General features: G+C 53.6%; 1 protein-coding gene across 2 annotated transcripts; it reads left to right on the plus strand.

Annotated features, from left to right (window-relative positions):
- The first annotated feature begins 450 nt into the window (after positions 1-450).
- Positions 451-10564, plus strand: Rhpn1 (rhophilin Rho GTPase binding protein 1). Of its 2 annotated transcripts, XM_051189133.1 has the most exons (15): positions 451-546; positions 4265-4380; positions 5252-5380; positions 5503-5578; positions 6276-6353; positions 6695-6819; positions 6906-7072; positions 7257-7450; positions 7844-8000; positions 8076-8198; positions 8528-8722; positions 9274-9350; positions 9502-9648; positions 9733-9897; positions 10261-10564. In XM_051189133.1, exons 1-15 carry the CDS (start codon positions 466-468, stop codon positions 10432-10434), a joined length of 2004 nt encoding a protein of 667 aa, XP_051045090.1. In that variant the 5' UTR covers positions 451-465; the 3' UTR covers positions 10435-10564. The 2 variants fall into 2 exon arrangements, with proteins under 2 accessions (XP_051045090.1, XP_051045089.1); XM_051189132.1 differs by lacking the exons at positions 451-546; positions 4265-4380 and having other exon boundaries at positions 5278-5382; positions 10261-10563.
- The last annotated feature ends 2491 nt before the right edge of the window (positions 10565-13055 follow it).

Genomic DNA, 13055 nt, shown 5'->3' on the forward strand with positions numbered 1-13055 from the left:
TCTCTAACAAACCGTTTAAAAACCCCATTGTAAACAATTTTGGAGCAGTCCTCGAGGGTCCCGTTGCTGTGGTGACGAGATAAAGTCCTAAAGTTCCAGCAGGGGTTGCAGCTCCGTCGCCGCCCCCAGCTCTGCACGTCTTTTCCTAACTTTCCCGCACGCCCAGCGGCCAGCGTGGCGCATGCGTACCATGTTCGGCCAGCGGCCCTGGTTGCTAGGGGTTACCAGATCCTTACCAAGAGCCCGCCTCTCTCTCATTTTGGTTAGTAATAGTTGCTGTCGATCGGAGCAGCTGTCACCTCTGATTGGACGAAGCCAAGTTTTGCTGGCCCGGCCCGCGCCCCGCCGCGCGGGTCAGTCGGATCCTCCAGAACCGGACATTTCGAGCTGCACGGTGGGTCCTCTCAGGAATGTGAGGGACCTGCTGCTCGCAGCCTCTCGGGGTCAGAGTCCAGGCGGGCGGCGATGATCCTAGAGGAGAGATCAGATGGCCCGGGCACCGATGAGGACAGCAGCCGGTTGCAGGACGACAGCAGCATCCTTAAGGTGAGGGCTGAGGAAGGGTGTGGGTCCCCAGCCTTCTACCCCGTGCTGTGTGGCACGGCCTTCGCGGCCTGTCCTTCCTGGGACCTGCTTTCCTGAAAGCCAGCGGTTGAAACTGAGCCGCAAGGAGAGGCCGGAGCCTGTGTTCCAGACCGGTGGGAATCCCAGTGGCGCAGCCGAGGACTGGATGGTTTCCCTGAAACTAGGGATCCCCTTGGTTCTCAGGACCAAGAAGTTGATTCTGATCGTTGACAGCCCCCACTCCCTCATCTTCACCACCGAGCAGGTGTTTTTTGTTTGTTTTGTTTTTCGAGACAGGGTTTTGTTTTGTTTTGTTTTTTGTTTGTTTGTTTTTGTTTTGTTTTGCTTTGGAACCTGTCCTGGAACTAGCTCTATAGACCTCGAACTCACAGACCCGCCTGCCTCTGCCTACTGAGTGCTGGGATTAAAGGTGTGTGCCACCAACGACTAGCAAGCAGATGTTCTTTTTTTTTTTTTTTTTTTTCCCTGACACCTGGGTAGCCTCCTTTCCTGGCAGTGCCCTCTTCATGCATGGCTGTGGAAGCGGGTGCCCATTCGATGTTAGCTTGTAGCAGCATATGAAACTTTCTAGATTTCATGTTCTCCTGCCACCTTCCAGGACATACACCCCCTCCAAAATCCCAGACTCTGGGAATTCCAGTGCCTGAGCTTCCAGGAATCCAGGGGTAAACAGGTAGAATGGACACCTGTTCCTGTGTTAGGTTGATCTTACTCTGCAGCCTCAGTCTGGGTATTTCCTAGAGGTCAGTGAGTTTCTTAGTGTTTGTGCAGATTCTGGGGGGACTCCTGTTCACCCCGTGGAGGGGGGGCTGCTAAGCAGAGGCTCCTGTCTCTACCCCCATGGCACTTTGTTCTCCCTCCTTCCTGCTGTCAGACTGCATGTTGTTGCTGCTCATTCTATCCTGCTTTTGTTTGTCTGTGGCTCAGGTCTCTCTCCTAGAGGGGGAGGGCACCCAGACTTGGACAGATCTCTTCAGGGCTCACTCCTACCTGGCATGCTTCATGCCACAGTGACTAGTTGGCACTAGAGAGAAGGGGGAGGATGGGGAAGAGAAAGAGGGAGGGAGAGAGGGAAGGAGGGAATGAGGGAGACAGGGAGAGAGGGAGAAAGAGAGAGAACAAGGGAAGGAGGGAGAGAGGGAGGGAAGGACAGTTTGCACCATGTACCCTTGCACCATGAACTCTTCCTCACAGGGTGGCCATCCATGCAGGTGCTCTTTGGAGGGAGTACGTGCTGCATTGGGCAGCCTCCCTGTCAAGAGTGTGGAATTCTCCCAAAGAGCTGACTCAGTAGGGGGGAGGCTGGGAAGGCTTTGGGCTACCCTATTCCTTCTTTCTAAGCCCAGGCCTGTAAGGGGATAACTGTCCACTCCCTTCTGCTAATCCTGGGGGACAGGCCAGTTCAAGCCACTGGGTGGGAGGTTTTGTTTCTTTGATCCCATCTCTTTCCTCTGGACATGAGCCCTGTTCTGCTTGGGTCACTGTTACTAGGTTGTCAAAGGTGATGGCAAGCTCTCCCAGAGTTAAGCAGGAATTGCCACCATGGAGGTCATCCATGGTTAGATAGCTTTTGTTTCCAGAGGGTGGGGAGATTGCACCAGGAGACAGATGGTGCTCAGCATATGTACCCTCCCTGCTGGGCACTTCCCTCAGTCCAGTGTGGAAAATGGGGTGTGGGTCATCAGTCTCCAAAATCCATCCAGCCCAATAGATTTGTCTCTGGCTTGCTTATCTTGCCATTGTGCCAACACAGGTTAGTGGGTTGACTTGGCCTCTTTGAGTGAACCAAGGTTAAGAAGGCAGAGAACAGGCCCTAGGGCCTGGGTTTTGGGCTGAGAGAGCCCAGTGTGGCTGGTTACTGCAACTCCCCATCAGGTGGGTTAGGGGATGAGCCTTTGGGCCATCATTGAGCTGAGGCCTACTGCCCAGCATGTTTCCAGTCCTCACCAGAACCTAGGACTCTAGAGCCTTGTACTAGGATTTGGGAAAAAGAAGTTTGTTGTTTTCTTAGTGGCTTTGAAGAGGGGAGACTATCATGTCCTTAGTTTCCTTCCTACACAGATAGGGATAGGTCCTGAGAAGGAGGCAGTATGGGTCCAGCTCTGCGACCTGCTCTGCCCCTATGCTCTTGGGCCAGCTATCCAGAGAGTGAGTCACCTATCCGTGGTCACCCAAGGATGACTTAATGGCCTCCTTCTTTCAGAGTGAGCCCACATGCCACTCCTGTGGGCACTCTTCATTGGCATGAGCGTCTCTTGGAAAGCTGGCTCTGTGGTAAGGTTGGGCCACAGTCAAGGTGATTACCTCCAGGAGCTCCATCTATGGGTGTAAGTCTTGCTTAAACCCATCCAAAGTGCCAAGACAGCTCTTGAACAACAGTAAGCCATGCTTTGAATGCATGGCCAATATCAGCATTGCCAGGATTTAGCACACACTTGCCTATGCAAGCCCGTGCGTGTGTGTGTGTGTGTGTGTGTGTGCGCGCGCGCGCGCGTGCACACACACACACACACACACACACACACACACACACACAGAGGCACCACTCTGTATCATTTGGAATAGAGCCTTTGAATCTCAGTAACCTTCTCCCCCATCTGTTAGAGGGCCAGTGACCACTAGTTAGGATGTTTCTCAGGGCAAGAGCCTTATTCAAAGTCTTTACCACCAAGTCTTAGGCTGGTTAACCCAGACAGGGTAAGAACCCTGCAAGGCTCAGAGGATTTCACTCCTTGACAATCTCTGGGAGGAAGTTTCTAGGCCATGGCTGCTAAGTCTGTGGCTGGAAAGAGGGGATGTCACAGATAACTCAAGCCACCTCTCTCACATTACACAAGGGGAGCTTTCAACCCCCTGAGGCTGGCAAAGGGACACTGGAACCCAGTGCCTAGTTGTCTATATCACAGACCAGGTACCCATTGCCTGAGCAGCACAGGTTAATGACCTTTAACTGTCTGGTGACCATGTTCTTAGTGCCTGTGATTACACTACAAACCCTGTGGGCAGAGCCCAGGCCAAGCCCTTTTAAAAGGGGTCCGTCCTGGGCTTTGGTAGTAGCTCTCTGGAAAGGTGGCCAGACCCCCAAGGCAAATTGTGCCACCTGCATAGATGAGCCAGTGAGTCCTCCAAGCATATAATGTTGGTTCCCACAGGAACAATCAGAAAGGGCTTCCTGATAGAGATTTACAACTTTTTAATTTTTTAGAGATTTTATTTTTTAATTATGTGTGTATGTCTGTGTGTAGTTGAATGCAGGTATCCTCAGAAGTAGAATTATGGACAATTGTGAGCCACCTAATGTGGGTGCTAGGCACTGAACTTGGGTTCTCTACAAGAGGAGTATGGGCACTTAAACAATGAGCCATCTCTTCATAGAGCTATGACCAGAGGCCCATCACATCATATGTTAAACTATGGGGCCATGGAGAACCCAGCATTAGGAGAGTGGGTTCTATGCAGAAGCCTCTTGATGTATAGGCCAATTAGATGTCTGGGATGAAGCTGAGTCCATGGCATCTGTAGGGAAGATCTTGTTCATGTTCCCAGCCAGGCCTGCCCAGCCCCTCCCTGTGACACCAGCTCAGGTTCCAGCCCGAGGACAGACTGAGGTCCTCTGAACTTGGCAGACTCTATGCTGATGGGGACTCCGTGGACATCACCACTGTCATCCTTCCTGCAGGACTGTGACTCCATATTGCAGAAGCAGCCCTGCCAGCTGCAGAACCAGCTGGCTGGGCTCCACCAGCAGATCAGCAAGGAGCTGCGGATTCGAACAGGTGCTGAAAACCTCTACAGGTGAGCACCTGCTACTGCCTGGCCCTGGACCCAGAAGTGATTTTTTTTTTTGTCATCAGTCAAAAAGAGGGACAGATGGCCACGACATGGCTGCCACTTGGGTTCTAATAGCCACACTACATACTTCACCATTTGGTCTAGACCCTCACAGACAAACCAGGCCTCCCCATATATGCTTGGCCCAAGGACCAAAGCCTAGGAGACTACTCAGAAGAGGCTAGGTATGGTAGGTGGCTGAGCACTCCAAGGTTGGGGACCTTGCAAATCATCTTCCAGCCGAGCTTCCTCTAAGCACAGTAACCACTCTATGTACTCTGAAGGGGGGCAGTCCCAGGCTCATACCCCCTCAACACCCTCTCCTTTCATGTCACCAGAGACCTCCTAATCCCTGTGTTGGGGTCTAGTACAGACCCAGGGAGGGCTTGCTGTGCCCAGAGTCCAGGGTACTTGTGTTGGAATCACAATGGCTTTGGAGAATGAGCTGTAAGAAGAGGCATCCTAGAAGAGGAAGGGGCTCAGTAGTTAAGAGCACTGACTGCTCTTTCAGAGGAATAGGGTTCAGTTTTCCAGCATCCACATGGTAGCTCACAACTATCTATAACTCCAGTTCCAAGGAACTCACACAGACAAACATGCAGGCAGAACACTAATGCACATAAAATAAAAATTAATTTTAAAAAGTGAGGAAGGAACCTCTAAGCCAGTCCTACTTAGCTCTGTTGCCACCTTGACTGAAGCAGTGGGGGCTATCCCAGCAGCACTCATTCTGAATGGACTCTGATGGACTCTGAAGCTTGGGTGGGGCAGGAGAGCTGCTGTTGGTCTGGGTCACTGGATCTGCCTAGGACATGTGTCTTCTGGACTCTCCCAGAGCCACCAGCAACACCTGGGTCCGAAAGACCGTCGCCTTGGAGCTGAGCTATGTTAACTCCAACCTGCAGCTATTGAAGGAGGAGCTGGCTGAGCTGAGCAGGGGAATGGATGTGGACCAACCAGAGGGGTGTGAGACACCAGGCGGGGCATCACATATGTGTGGAGGGTGCACCTGGGTGGTGGGAGCCTCGGGATAGGCCTCCAGGCCACTATGGGTAGTAGGTCCAGAGCTCATGTTTCTGGTTCTAGTGAAAGTGTTACTATTCCCATGATCCCCCTGGGCCTGAAGGAAACCAAGGAGTTGGACTGGGCCACACCCCTGAAGGTAAGTGCTGGCCTGAGAACTTTGAAGGATGTGGTCATGAAGTGGGCTGAGAGGGTTTGTATCCTTCCTAATCTAGTCGCCCCACTGAACAGATGAGGAGGCTGAGGCATGGGGTGAGGGAGGGCTGTCATACAAGGAATTGGCACTGCCCTCCTGATGTCTGATTCTATTGGTCCCAACCTGGACTAAGGGTTAGATGATGGTCCCGGAATGGCTGTGAAGGGGCCTCATCATTCTGGAATCCCCAATATGACCATCAGGTTCCAGGATCCCATGTAGGGTGTCCTCTGGCTCAAGGCTGTCAGCCATCTGGTACCTGTTCTTTGACAACTGGCTCCTGAGTGACCTGGACAGGGTTCAGACCCCCAGAACATTCCATGGCCCTTCCTCCAGAGCCTGTAGGGTCCCATGGGAAAAGGACATAACCTTATGACTCAGTGTCCTAGTGAGTCTCCAAGGTGGCAGATGAAAGAATATATGTAAAAATGACAAAAGAATCCTGGTCCAATGCTGTCCTTGGAACCCAGGGCTTGGGGACCAGAATGTCAGCATCCACTAGTGTTCTAGCCCCCAGGTCCTCAGCCCTTCCCCTTGGTCCCAAGGACACAGTCAACCTGCTCTACCCTGGCCCCATCCCTCCATGGAGCAGGCTGCCAGGCATGGAGTGCCCCAAGGGCAATGCCTGTTCTTCCTTTAGGAACTGATCTCTGAGCACTTTGAAGAAGACGGTACCTCCTATGAGACAGAGATCCAGGAACTAGAGGACCTACGGCAGGTGGGTGGGCTGCTCCTCTTCTTGTTGCTCCAGGGACAGAAGAGGAAGCCAGGTCATAGAAGATTCACATGGAGTCCCCACATGCAGGAAGGAAACCTGGGAGATAGGCATAGTCAGTGTTCATGGAAGGACCCGGGGCTAACAGGTGACTTTGTTCTGGCCATGCTCTGTTGGTCTGGGGAGTGGCACTGCCTGTCCCTTCCTCGGGGTCCTACTTGGCTTCCTGTACCAGGCTGCCCTCAAAGTTCCTGAGGTGTCAAGTGTTCCTTGGAGATGATGCCCAGGGTGGTATCATGAGTGGTGGATCTTGGGACTGGGCCCAGCTTGATTCTCCCATGCAGGCCACGAGAATACCCAGCAGGGACGAGGTAGGTCTGAATCTGCTTGCAGCCTACTATAGCCAGCTCTGTTTCCTGGATGCACGTTTCTTCAGCCCGGCCAGGAGCCCAAGGCTGCTCTTCCACTGGTAAGGGCTAGCAACCAGGGTGGAAGCCCTGGGATGGGAGACCAGGTTGTTATGGGAACTGTAACCATGCTGACACCACACCACAGGTACGACTCGCTCACAGGGGTCCCAGCAGAGCAGCAGGCTCTGGCCTTCGAGAAGGGCAGTATACTGTTTAACATTGGGGCACTCCACACACAGATCGGCGCACGGCAGGACTGCTCCTGCACCAAGGGCACCAGCCATGCCACTGAGGCTTTCCAGAGGGCTGCTGGTGAGGGCTATAGATCACAGTAGGAGGGGTATGGTGCCCATCTCTGGGGCAGGAAATAGGGCTGGTGGACATGGCCTCCCTGTGTGAGAAACTTATCACATAAGTCCTTCAGTATGAAGTTCAGGAGGTAGTCCTGATGAGAATGGGGAATTCCTGCCTATGTGAGCACTCTATCCATCCTCAGGGGCCTTCAGACTCCTGAGGGAGAACTTCTCCCATGCACCAAGCCCAGACATGAGCACCGCATCTCTTTCCATGCTGGAGCAGCTCATGGTTGCCCAGGCACAGGAGTGCATCTTCAAGGGCCTTTTGCTGCCAGCCTCTGACAGACCTGACAGCTGTCCAGCTCAGCTGCAGTTGGCTCAGGAAGCTGCCCAGGTAAGGCCAAGGAGCCTCAACAAGATGGCCAAGTTTTGGCTACTCAAAGAGTGGAGGGCAAAGCTCAGTGGGACAGGAGTAGAGTTGATTTGGAGCCAAGTCAGGCAAGAATGGGCATCCACCAACGAGGCACCCACATCTAGTGCTCTGTGTCATTCCAGAAAGCCAGTGGCTGCCCTGATTCTTGAGGTCCCAAAGCCCTGGATGCCCAGGTCTGGCTCAGCCTGGAACCTGTGGATGGACTGCCAGAATGTGGGGCAGAGTGGGTGGAGCCTAGGGTGCATAGGCAGGGAACTTAGGCTGTCTAGCAGGGGTTTACTGGCTTTGTCCCTTGAGCTCCATGGGCCTGAAGAAAGGCAGAGGCTCCATTTGTACTAGCATGCCTGTTGGCAGGTGGCAGCTGAGTATGGGCTTGTGCACCGGGCCATGGCCCAGCCACCTGTCCAAGACTACCTGCCTGCCTCCTGGACCAACCTGGCACATGTCAAGTCTGAGCACTTCTGTGCCCTAGCCCACTACCACGCAGCCATGGCCCTCTGCGAAGACTCCTGTAAGTACATCACCCAGCATGTCTGTGTACTCACAGAGGCTCCCTGCTCAGGCTTATGGCTTCTCTGACCTCCAGCAGCAGATGAAGGAGAACTCTCAAGGCACATCTTCCAGCCCTCAACTACCTGTGATCCCCAAGGTCCCACAGCATCCAGCATTCAAAAGATGCCACAGCATCTGGAAGAGCGCAGGAAGCTTGGTGAGACTTCACAGGCAGGGCCCTGGGCCAAATATGGCAGGGTACCCCCCCCATGGTCTCTCGGCAATTGACATCCCTGAGTTGGTAGAAACTACTGAGAGCAGGGCTCTTGAGAGTGCTGGGCAGGTGAGTATGTAGCTGGGGACAGCTTTTCCCTTACTCTACTGTTTGGCTTGGCAGAACTTTTCCTAATCTGGCCAACATTGTCTGACCCTGTGGCCCATTCCCCTTCCTGATACATACTGAGCAGAGAGTCTGGGCCAGTTGGCGGGGCACGTGTGTGTGTGTGTGTGTGTGTGTGTGTGAGACAGTACTATGCCTGTGCACAGCCAAGGCTCACCTGAAGCGTGCCATCCTGGGTCAGGAGGAGGCTCTGCGGCTTCACACTCTGTGCAGAGTCCTACGTGAGGTGGACCTGCTACAGGTTGTGGTGACTCAGGCACTGCGGTGCTCGATGGCCAAGTACTCAGAGCTTGAACGTGAAGATGACTTCTTCGAGGCTGTGGAGGCCCCTGATATCCAGCGTGAGTAGCCAGGGCCCTTTGGGATGAGTATGTCAAAAAAGCCAGGCTGAGCCCCTGCAGCCACTGCTGAGAGGCAATCAGCAAGCCAGGTGTGATAGCACATGCCTACGATCCCAGCCTAACGCTAGGGAGACTGAGTCAGGAGAATGGAGTTGAAGGGTAGCCTGGGTTACATAGTGAAACCATCTTTGGGTGGGTGGGGAGGCAGGCTGGGCTGAGGAGTGGAGTTCTGGGAGGATATCAGGCCAGTGTCCCCTGCCACCTCCTTCCCCACTTGGTTCTTAAAAGGCAAGAGGGGACAGAGGCATGGTGCCAGCCAGGGCTTGAAGGTAGATTCCTAGAATCCTCCACATATACCATAAATTCAGGGAACTAGTACAGCCCTGGTTGTCAGTAGGGACAGCTAGGTTTTAAGGACCCAGGAAAGTCCTACATGCAATTGAGGGCCACATACTCCTCTAAACTAAGCCAGGTCCCACTGGACTCTGAGTCTGGGAGGGTTAAGAGTCTGGAGTTTGGTTCCAATTCTCTTGTTACTCCTGCTCTGTCAGCCAAGACCCACCAAGCACCAGAGGTGAGAATGCCCAGCCTGTCCCAGATGAAGGTGACTGACATCTTCCATCGTCTGGTGAGCAGGCCAGTTCTCCCTCCCTGTCCCTCTTTCCTCTGGCCCATACCCTGTTTCTGCTCCAGGATATGTGGGCTAAGATGGGGTGCCAGACAGGTCAGAGCTCCTTGACTGCCACTCAGCCAGGTCTCTGCCACTTGCCTCCTTCAAGGGACCCCTGTCTGTATTCTCAACCAAGAATCGGTGGCGGTTGGTAGGGCCGGTACACATGACTCGAGGAGAGGGCAACTTTGGCTTCACACTGAGGGGAGATTCACCTGTCCTCATCACTGCTGTTGTTCCTGGGGGTCAGGCTGAGGTAAAGGTCCTCTAGCCCCTGATGGTGAGATCCTAGACTGTCAAAGTGTACTGCCACCACCTCACTGGTCCATATTCTCCACAGTCTGCTGGCCTGAAGGAGGGGGACTACATTGTGTCTGTGAATGGGCAGCCTTGCAAGTGGTGGAAGCACATGGAAGTGGTGGCACAGCTGAGGGGCATGGGCGAGGAAGGCGTGAGCCTGCAGGTCGTGTCCATGCTGCCCAGCCCTGAACCACCACATAGCACGGTAAACCCTTGGCCCCAACCCCCAGCCCCACCCAGCCCTGGTCTCCCTCTTGGGTGTTCAAAAGGCCTCAAAGAGAAGTGGAGGTGGCTTCCTGCAGTGTCCATAGTGTGGTTACTGCCCTGCTCCAAATGAAGCCCTCAGCCCACATCAATGGGATTTTGTACCCAGACTAGATTCTTCTAAACCAGTCTATTCCAGAGGTCACATCCATGTGATGGTAAGCAGCCTCACATGGCCACTTTGGGTGCCCCCAACATGTTCCTAACATACCCACCACTCCAGAGGGCTCTAACCTCTTCCCAGGGTGGCCACAGATAGGGCAGGAAGTGAGGCTGACCACATCTATCTCTCTCCTGGCCATAGAGACCCCGACAACAAGCACTGCTGGTGAGCCAGAGAGACTGTGGTTTTGAGACACAGATGCCTGCACGAGCCAGGCCCTGGCCGATCCTTGGCTGGGGCCGCAAGACCAAACAAAGCAAGACTGAGAGCCACCCTGACTCCTGCACAAACAGGAAGTGTGTCACCTGTCCCTGAATTGGACACCTGGTACCCCTGTGTGCCCAGGGTGACTGTGGAGGCCATCTTCCTGTGTACATCACCTTATAACCAGCTCCAACTAGCCAGGTGTACCTAGTACATTATGTCCTCTATTCTGGGGGACATCAGACTATCCCTGCCTTGCTTAGAGCTAGAGATGTCAATTAAAAATGATGGTCAGATGAGATAAGTCTAAGCCTAGTGCTGGGGCCATGGTCACTTTACCCACACCAGAGATATGTCCCAGTACACTCCAGACACAGTGCTCACATAGCCACCCTGCAGAGAGCAGCAGGCCGAGCTATCCTTCTGCAGCAGGCCTCTTGGCCCCTGCCATGCCCCATCTACTCTCCTGCTATGTGACTCTCAACTCAAGTCTAGTTGCTCTGGGCATGTACGCTCAGGGCCCTACCCTGAATAGTAAGATTCTGTCTGATGCATAGGGGCCCTTCTGGTCACCTTGCACTCCCTCCCCTTGCTGGTCAGTCTCTCTGTGTGAGGTCCCAGAGAAGGTATTTCATCTGCATCCCCCTTATAGTACCCCAGCTTTCAGCATCCCACCTTCTGCCCAGGAAACATATCTTCTGGCCATTCTGCTGCCCAATTCCACCTGTTCTCATGCAGACCCTGGCAGGTCCCTTAGAAGGGTAGGTTCAGGACCTGAGCTCCAAAGGGACAGGATGGGAGCTCCATGTAGGAAGCAGTCCTAAACTACATGGAGAGTCCATGAAGATGCTCTCCCTTAAAGGCTCTGGAGGGTTCAGGATGGAAACAGAAAAGCTGTTTGTATCTTAGTGGCAGAGCACTGCCCATTGTGCATGATGCCCTAGCTTCAAGCCCCAGAACTAGAAAAGACAAACAGATGAGGAACTTGTTCCCTGGGACCACCAGGGGGCAGCTGCTGCCCACTCATGCAGCTCTAGGAGGCTGCAGCTCTTCTAATCCCCATGAATCTGAGGAAGGCCCAGGAAAGAGAGGCAGCCAGCTCCAGAGTCAGCAACCCACACCCTTTCATCCTCCAACCTCTTCTTTGGGGCTCCCAGGTGAGAGTACCAGATTCTATGCTCCAGGTCTGGCTCCATAGTCTAGGATCCTGCTGCCCATCATCCCATGCATCAAGGTCCAGGGCAGGTGAATGTAGAGGGTAAGCTCGTGGGTCCGGAAGATCCAAGTAATCCAAGTACACCTTCTTCTGAAGTAGCAGTGGCTCCCAGACAATCCATTTACCTCATTTACCTGCCCTCTTGGGACAATCTCCAACACAGCAGAAGAGCCAAGGTCACTCAGGCTCCTCAGCCTGAGTGTGTCAAGGAGGCCATTGCATGATAGTCAAAGATGACAAGGTAGGTAGCCCTATGGAGGATAGTGAATGTGAGACCCCACCACCACCACCACCCCAAGCATGCACGAAAGCACACACACACCCTTGGATGATCTGTCAAGATGAGGAGGGAAGAAGCTGCCTCTTACCTGCATAGTGACTCTAAGCTACCACAGCCTGCCTCCACATTCTGCTGACATCACCATGCCCAGGCCTTTGTTCCTGGGCCCTTGCTAATTGATCCCTCTATCTTAAGTTCTGAGTCCCCTGCTCAAAAGTCACCACTTTAGAGGTCTCTCTTAAGGCTGTTCCTGTGCCAAGGTGACTCCTCCCAGATGGAGCCAAGCACAGTTCTGTGTCTCAGTGGGTCATCCTTGCATTCTCCCAGTGTGAGACAAGTGCCCTGAGCACACAGTCTGTGGGCAGGATGGAGGTCCCTGGCTGAGGCCCAGTGGCCATGGTGAGAGCTCCTGGGTCTAGAGTTCTGTCTGGGACCTGAGACTTTATGGTAATGGAAGCCCTATCTAGCCCGGTGTATGAACTCTTTTAGACAGGAAAATCGGTGTATCTAACACAGACCGGCACTGTGGGAGCCAGTCAGAGAGGCCATGTATGCTGGAGGGTACTGGTCCTGATCTTAATAACACATGGCAGCTACCCTAATGGGCCAGCTGATATGAGCAAGCCTGGTTCTGGCCCGTTTACCCTGGCATGTTTCTTCCCACCACCCTGCTCCAAACTGTTCCCGACCTTCCTACCTAGCTGGTGTCTTCTCAGCCTTCAGGGCCCATATCCCTTCCTTGGGCAGCTCTTGCTCAGCCACACCACTACTCTGAACTGCAGCCCCTTCCTGGCTCAGCCACGTGATGCATACTACTGTGGTCATAGGTGGCCCCTTGGGCCATGAATACCTGAGGAAGACACATGACATTGTCACACACATGTGCTACCTGAGAGGGAAGAATGGGGACCTGTCTCTTCACAGCCTTGGCAGACCCAGGGTCCATGGCCAGTGGGGAGAACATAAGGCAAATAGAAGTGGGGTGTCTGTGCACATTTACCATGCATACAACCCACGACACTGCACACCATAGAGGGGTGCTTCGTTTTCAGGCGGCCAAGGCATGTATATACTGTGATTCCTTTCTGCTTTGCCAACAAAAAACTGCCGAGAGGGGAAAAGGCAAACTCTGTTTTGCTTGAATCAGCAGTGAGACGCCTGGAGATTAATGTGGGAGACCGAGGCGCAGCAGAGAGAGTGGGGGTGGGATAGAGTGAGGGCTGGGTGCATGTGGAA

This window comes from Phodopus roborovskii, unplaced genomic scaffold (genome assembly GCF_943737965.1).
Source record: "Phodopus roborovskii unplaced genomic scaffold, PHOROB, whole genome shotgun sequence".
NCBI classification, from domain to species: domain Eukaryota; kingdom Metazoa; phylum Chordata; class Mammalia; order Rodentia; family Cricetidae; genus Phodopus; species Phodopus roborovskii.

What these genes read in the sequence shown, in the direction of transcription:
- Rhpn1 (XM_051189133.1), top strand. Translation starts at nt 466, where the DNA reads ATGATCCTAGAGGAGAGATCAGATGGCCCGGGCACCGATGAGGACAGC. An exon ending in ACGACAGCAGCATCCTTAAG is followed by an intron (nt 547 to 4,264) that starts GTGAGGGCTGAG and finishes TCCTTCCTGCAG; the next exon opens with GACTGTGACTCCATATTGCA. An exon ending in GGCCCTCTGCGAAGACTCCT is followed by an intron (nt 8,001 to 8,075) that starts GTAAGTACATCA and finishes TCTGACCTCCAG; the next exon opens with CAGCAGATGAAGGAGAACTC.